The 8082-nt window shown below is 36.7% G+C and overlaps 1 protein-coding gene across 4 annotated transcripts in view; it reads right to left on the bottom strand.

The window, feature by feature from the left end:
* The window catches only part of LOC103143276 (receptor-type tyrosine-protein phosphatase T-like), a 221905-nt gene that overhangs the window by 20379 nt on the left and 193444 nt on the right, over positions 1-8082 (bottom strand). For all 4 annotated transcript variants that reach the window (XM_016675116.1, XM_016675114.1, XM_016675115.1 and 1 more), the window contains exon 15: positions 3233-3269. In XM_016675116.1, coding sequence (XP_016530602.1) covers positions 3233-3269 — 37 coding nt within the window. The remainder of the gene's footprint in view (positions 1-3232; positions 3270-8082) is intronic.

Below are 8082 nucleotides of genomic sequence, written 5' to 3' on the forward strand. Positions count from 1 at the left end.
GTCTGTGATGTCGAGTCATTCTGTGTTTAAAGTTAATATTACCTGCAGATTGACTGTTATTATTAGGTTCTGTTTTCAGTTGAGCTGGTGTGTAAAGAGCTGACTATTTATTTCACTGCAAACAAATCCAAAGTTTTAGAGCATGAGATAGTTTCTCTAATGATAGATTTAAAATATCCTTCAGTTTAAAGTAAAAAATTGATCTAAATATCCTTTAAACTTTCAAAAATCTGCTGAGGCAGAAAGAAAAAAAATCAAGTCAGCCTCAAACCATACAGACAAAACATGTTTTGATAATGTGAGTACAGCAAATCCAAGCCCACTGAATCCCAGCCCTAATAACCAGACAGCTGCTGTTTCATTTAAAGTTTTACAGTCAGAGGCCTTGATTTGTGATGATTTTCATTAAAGTTTGAAATGCTCCTGCAAGTGAAGCATTGCTACTTTTAAAGAAATTCTATTTTAAAGCTTTTAAACATTGGATTTCTTACATGCCAACTAATTACAAAAGCATATCCTGCTTATAAAATGTGCGTCTGCTGCAGTGAAATGAGCTGATTTCCATATCTGACTCATCTCGTCCGCAGCAGACTATTCAACTGAAACACTAGTGGGTGAATGTTTCGACAAAACTCAAAGAAAATTCATGTTATAGAGAAGTTACATTTTGTAGAGATAATATTTTGGACTAACACAGGACTGGACCGAGGAAACGGCTGGATTTTAGAGAAAAACTTATTATCAGCACATTACTCAAGGTTGAAAACATTTTGCTAAGAGGTGGTGGTAAAAGGACTGGCTTTGGGCAACGACCAGCTGAAGCCTCAGACGTTCTCTGAAAAGATCCTGAACACAAACTTCCTGTTGGAGGAAACTCAGAAACAGAAATGTGGAAACAGAGAGGCGTTCTTCAAAAACGTTGAGTTCAGACGCAGCTGCTGGGAATCTCAAGCATCTGTTGTGTGTCTACACAGAGCAGTTATTACAGACGATGTCTGAATATTTATCCAGCTTTTTTACAGCAGGACAAATAAAGCTGAATTTCTGTCCAGCTTCAAACTGTTGTGTCCCAGAATGCCTCAAAAACCAAGGTTCCTCTATTTAGTACTTTTAACTGTTGTTTTTTGATAATAAATATATTTAAAAATATTGTTTAAAATATTTTGTCTGATCATGCAGCAACAGTTTAGATGGAAATTAGGAGAACAGACCAGACAAACTGCATGTCTCCATCTTGAACCTCTTCGTTGCTTTTCTGTTAAATCAGAAAAAAAAGTTCTATTTTTCTTTTTTTGCTGCAGGTTTACAGGGTTGGTGGTTGTTCCTCTTCATATAGCTGCTAAAGTATTTTTATGACGTGAGGAATGCACAATGTGCTGATTTCTTTATGGCTGGGGTGTCCAAAGTGAGGTCCAGGGGCCATTTGTGGTCCTTGGACTGATTTTGCGTGGCCCCCAATTACAATTAAAGAATGATGAAAGTTTGGCCCGTCCAGCCCAGGTGGTTGACGCAGACAGAGACTTTTTACCTGTGATCCAGGTAAAGATAATACTGATTTTTTTTTTTTCTCACAATGGAAAATATTAAGTAAAAAGCATTCGGGTTTTATAATAAAAACCGTTTTACGGCAAAGTGAGCTTTTTTCTGAAACTCTCACTTTGCTGCACCAAAATCAGTTTTCATTTAATTTGTTAAACTTTGATAAGTATAACAAACGTTTTCTGCTCTTAAAGCTGAACATAAATTTGTTCACTCAAGCACCAAAAAATTAGAAGATGCTTTTCTTTTATTACAGTAAATCCTTTTAAAGTTTTGAATAACATCCCTTTCATACAAAAAAAGAAAGAAAAAAAAACTATGTGCTTGATTGTAGTTTCCTTTTGTGTTTTTTGGTACGCAACTACTTTTGACTCTATAATTCTGTTTCATGTGACAAAACATTTGGCCTCAGAGAGCCATCTCTGAGATGGTTGGAACTGCATGTTTCACAGAAAATGACTGTATTGCATTCATTTGTACTGGAACAGGCTGAATGAATATGGACCGATCTGGACTGCAAATTACTGGAAATAAATTTGACCTGTTTGGCTTAAAGTGCCTTCACATCATTTGTCGGAGGAATTTGCACTATATAGATAAAACTGAATTAAATTGTCAAATAAATGTCATTTTTCCTGTTAAATATTCTAAAAAGCGTGAAGAGTAATTCTAACCAAAATTGCTGATTGTAATTTTTTCTCATCTTGCAAAATTCTCTGATTGGAGTAAAAGGACAGACCCCATTTTTCCCTGAACGACGGCTCTAAGTTTTCTCTAAGGATCCATCTGCACTGCCACTCATCACTGCCCACTTTAAACTTTCAAGTCCTTTTAAATTAGGTGTGGACTTGAATTTTTGAAAATTAACTATTTTAAATTTTAAAAAGAAAGGTTTGCCATTTGTGTTTTGAAGAGAGCCACAAAGTAAAAAGCATGTCTTCTCTGGTTCACACATACATGCAGACAGTCAGTGTCTACACACCCATTACATTACCTATAACCTAACCAAAGCAAACAAAAAAACATTTGGTATGGTAGATGAAGAAAAAAGCTATAAGAGAAAGAAATGTGCACAAATGAGTAATAAAGCCTTGATGTACTGTGGATGAGACAGAAACAGAGATTGAAAATGTGGAAAAATCAAATCAATGCTTGATGCAGATGAAAAATGGGATAGAAAAAAAAGCAGAAGGTGAGAAAAATCGATAGCAAGCTGAAAAGCTTCCAAAGCACACTGCCCAGCACACAAATGGGTGTATCTGCAAAAGATGAGCAGCAAATAAAGATTTGAGACACGGAGAAAGAGCCAGGCAGAATGGGGTGGAATCAGAAACGCTTTAGCATCCGTCCACTGGGTCTAATGAAGCTGATCGAACCGTCTACTGCGACTCTGATCTTTAAACACTGGTGAACAACACGGATGTGGCGTGAGATGGCAGAAGGAGAGCCGGATACAGGGAAAGGAGCAGAGTGTGAGAAACACTGGAGCAGAAGAGATGGACAGAGATGCTGCAGAAGAAAAGCATGCAGGATCACATGGTAGTGAAGAGTTGGCCTTTTTCTGCAGTGTGAGTGTTTGTCTCTTCTAACTGACCCCTACAGGTTGGCATGGTAACAAAACTACAACATGGTCACTGGAATAATAAGAATAATACTTTAATGTTGCTGCGTATCAATGGAAGGGTGCTCATACCTTTGCAAGCCAGACGGACGCAGTTGATTTTGGTTTCCTGTGAAGAAGAAAAAAGACACAAGTTGAGAAATATCACCAAAAAAAACTCAAATATTCCAGTAAGTCCAGAAATTAATACACTGAAGTTTCCAACAAGATCAGTTTGTATTTTTGCACGCTGAGTAAACTTTCCATTCATATACTTTGCTCCTTTTAATGATCTCAGAATCACGTGTCAGAAATGCTAACTCTTGTTCTACTGCAGCACCGGTGGATGAAGGAGAGCCTCAAGGCTCTTCCTTCACACCACTGCTGTTTCTTTAACAAACAGTCCAATTGGTTCAAATATTCCAGTTTGGTCTCAGAGTTCATTCATTCATGTTGCAAATGAACCATGAACCTTCCTGTCAACTAATCTGAGAATATACAGAAAAGCTCTGGAAAAGCTTTACATGGGTAATCAGCATTAAAGCTATTATGACTACTAATCTTCTTAACTTTGAATGTTGCACTGCCTAATGTTTCAGAGACTAGACTATATGTAGGAAATGTTCTCAGCTGTAAAATATTTTGTTCTTTTATTAAAACTCCTATTCTGGTGACTAGGTATTCGTTTTGGGACAGAACACCGTTAAACCATTTAATAACAGCTATGGGATTCTTGCAGAGAAACATTTTGCCAAATGGTTTCCCTCTGGAGTTGAATCTAAATACCTGCTGTCAGGATCTTGGCTGGGTTTTTTTCTTCTTTTTTTGTAGATTTGCTCATTTGTTTTCTGTGTTTTGCTTTAGTTTTACCCATTATATTTAGATCAGCCTTGTTTCTGTTTTACTTCAGATCAATCTGTTCCTCCTTTACTCCACCTGCTGCAGGTGTGCCACACAGTAAGGCTGCTCCACACATGTACAGCATGCCTTACATCTGCAGACATCTGTTTTTGCAAATCAAAAGATAATCTTTCAAATTTGAAGCCTAAATATGCAGTATGTTGAAAAATGCCTGCATGGCAGGATTAACATCTGGTTTTCTTGAAAATTGAATCTTTTGGCAGTTTTGTATGAAAGAAAGGAAGAGAAACAAAGTGGAACATCTTCAGGTGTTCAGTTTTTACATGTTTTATTTGGTCATTAAATGGATTAGTTAAGTCAAAATAATCAGACTTTAACGTGAGGTGAAGTTTAGTTGGATAGTGAAACATTATGCAGGTTACTGTCACTTTAAGGAGCAACATTTCTAGAATTAGAATATTATTTTATCTACATTCAAGAAAAATGCATTAGATTTTTTTTAATCAACTTTAATTGTAATTTAACAGTTGAAATAAGTTAGAATATGATCTACGTTTTAGTAACTTTAAGTTTTTAAAATTGGTTAAAATTTTATCTTCTAATTCAGATCAAATTAGACAAGAGAATTTTAACTAAAACACGGTTAGAAATTAATACTTTCTGAAACTATTTTTCCTTTCTTGAACAGATTATATACAGACATTATAGCTAAATTTGTTTAAAATATTGTGTACTTCAACAGCAATCGTATTTTCCTATTAATGGTGGCAAAGAGAAATAATCAGCTCAAGTCTCCTTTACTTTGGACATGTTGTTGTTTTTTGAGGAAACACTGATGTGAAAATTTGGGCCGATAACATCCGATATTATTTGCTGTTTTGGTTGCTAAGCAATATTTACTAGCATTAGATTTATATTTTACTACCATTAGAGACAAAAGACATAGTGCATGTTTCAGGATGGAGTGACTTTTTCAAGCATAAAACTAAATTAGTTTTGGAGTCGCAGCTCAATATTTCTATCTTCCTCATGTTGTTTATTTCAGACTTTTCCAGTTCTGCCTGACTGGCTGGAGGACAAACCCAGTCAGTTCAGACTGATGGTGACTTCATGCAGCCAAAGTCAGGAATGTAACCGTCTTCATTTACCTTTCACTGCTTCTCAACAAAGGATTTAATTAAAATCAATTTTTATATCAAAGATTTGAAAAACTCATTCATGCTCATTAAAATTCATAAAAGGTCCACACAATTATCAGGTTTTTTACAGCAGTGTACACTGCTTGAATGTGAGCAAAAGCCTCCAAGCACTACAAAGAGAATGCTCCTCTCCTGTCAACAGACAAAGAATAAAAGTGCATTTAGGGATTTTGGAGTCTGAGTGCATCTTGATTGACAGCGACTGTCAGAAGGTAAAATCTTTCTCCTGGAAACTCCAAAACTGGCACTCTGAAGCTTGCTTAGTGTGTGTGTGCCCTGCGTAAGTGTGTGTGTGTGGCGGGGGTGAGTGACATTGATTGTCGGAGTAGCCTGGCCAACCCCTGAGGCTTTTTACTTGTCAGGGAAGGTGTCTGGCTGGCTTCTTCGCAGCCAGGAGGAGCATGTTTCTCCATGCATGTCACAGTTCCTCTTTGTTTTCTGCCATTTCTTGCCCAATTTCTTTGTCCTCTTCCTCCTCCGCAATCCTTCCTCTTCAACAATTCCAACTTTGCAGCATTTTTCTCCCCTAATACCTCTTCATCTACCTCTGAGATTCACTTCCTGTGCTCCGTCCATTTAACCGACCCTTTGGTCTGTTTTGAAATGTACTGATTGTGCACAAGTGGCTCAAAGAAAATGCTTCACATTTCCATGAATTTTAATTTTCTCTTATTGTTATGAATCTCAGCATTAAAGTGCAACTATTACCATCCTGTGAACTGTGTTGTGCACAAACCCACTGGAGTAATCGTATTCCTGTGTGGTGTTATTTTGTGCACACTTTGATTCTGACGACATTAAACTGTTCTTTTGGCACATAAGTGGCTGTTGATAGAGTGGTTAGGACTTTTTCACTTCCATTTCACACTGAAATCAGTCACACAACATAAAAATCATTTGTAAAATATTTTGTGAAGTATTTCAGAGGCCTATAATGTTTTATTCTTTTTTATTAATTTTATTAATTAATTTTTTATTAATTTCTTTTTTATTCATTTTAAACTGATCTATACAAACTAAAGGTCTTTGCCTTAAACAAGCCCAAAAATCAAAGTTCACACACAATAAAGCAACGTCACAGTGAGCTTTTAAATTGTTTAACAGTAAATACTTTACCCTGAAAACAAAGATTGGATTTTCAAGTAACAACTTGAAACAATCAGCAGTGATCATGGAGACTGATAAGAAATGGCGCAGTGTCAGATTTTAGTCGTTAGATTTGTCTTTCTCCCACCAGCCCTGTTGGTTCGGTTGTATTTACCCAGAATGCCCTGCGCTGTTGTTCACATTCTGCTTTTGAGCGGCGTCCGGTCCGCTTGGCCTTCTCAAACGCATTGGAACCGACCGGCCGAACCCGGACTTTTCTTTGCTTCACAACAGAGTTTGATTACGAGTTCACAGCTCAACAAACGGACCGGGCTTTAAGCAGACTGGAGCTCCATTAAAGCGGACTGAATCGGGCTGATGTGAACGCACACTTACTGTTAAAAAAGTTAGTTTGGTTCTAACTATCATTTTTTACATTGTAGTTTTACTGTAAATTCATTAAGCTCATCTGAAAACATTGTTTGAATTTACTAATTACACTGAGGTGACTTATTCTCACTAGTTTAAAATAAATCACGAAGGTTTTTTCTTCCTTGTCAGGGAATTAAAACAGAATGATTGAAAACTTTAATATCTGAAACCTTTATGAAGGCACTGATTTTTTAAACTGTTTTTCATTTCTTTTTTCTTCTCATCTGATTTCATCTCATTTAATTGTTGATTCTGAGATAATATTTCTCACACTAAATGTAAGAAGAGAGAAACTGTTATATTTTAACAAACATGTACAGGGAGCCACGTATGGGCTGAATGGCTTATGAATTATTGAATTTCTTTGAAAGGCTTACTGACTAGGAACTATTATTATTATCATTATTATTATCATTATTATTATTATTATTGTTGTTGTTGTTGTTGTTGTTGTTATTGTTATCATCCTGTGTGTGTGTGAGTGTTTTAGACTGAATGAACTATAAACAATGGATGAGGCGGCTCAGTGTCCTGGAGAAGGTAAAGTTAAACACTCCAGTCAAGTCCTGGGTAAATTTTGCTGGGAGGAAAGTCAACCTTAGAAAGAGACTGAAGGTTTAAAGGTTGCATCAGTGCAACTGGGAGCTGCTCAGCCTGGAGGGAGGAATAAAAAGCAACAAAGACTCATGTTTCAGCTTCTGTCCCAGATTATGTTTAAGCAGAAAATATACATTTTGTGAAAGAGTTTTGTTTTTCAGTTTACAAGACAGCCTCACAATATTTTTCCACCTGCACTTTCCCCTCTGCAGTTACTTCCTTTAGCCTGACTTGCTTCTATTATTGCCTCAAGTGATAAACTCTGCTCACTCGTTATCGTTTCACCCCCTCCCACCACATCGCTCCTCATCCCAGAGTCCCAAATCCTTCCACTTGTCTTCCTTACAGCCCGAGGCAAACCATTCCTGTGTGTTTGTGGGACATCGCATGACACTGAAAGACATGGAGACTGCCGTTGGTAAGTTGTTTTATTTGTTCAGATGAGAGACTGGCATCCGGCTGACTATACTTATATTTTTACTTGTAAAAATACAAATATATCAACCATTTAAATTCAACATTTCAGATCTGTCACAATGTATTGTGGGTTACAGTCCTCCTTTTTCCATTAACACCCAATAAATAAAATATTCTGAGTTCCAAAACAGGAGCAGATTTACACGTTTTTGAGTGAAATTTAACTTCCTTTATGTTTCTAAAAAATTTTGTTAACTGGCAAGAACAAGATCCGTGCAATAAACAGCTATGCCTTACCAGTAATCAGATACCCTGCCGGAATAATCAGCTGGCCAATGGAAGAGATAAAGG

Source organism: Poecilia formosa, unplaced genomic scaffold (assembly GCF_000485575.1).
Source record: "Poecilia formosa unplaced genomic scaffold, Poecilia_formosa-5.1.2 Scaffold106, whole genome shotgun sequence".
Taxonomy (NCBI): domain Eukaryota; kingdom Metazoa; phylum Chordata; class Actinopteri; order Cyprinodontiformes; family Poeciliidae; genus Poecilia; species Poecilia formosa.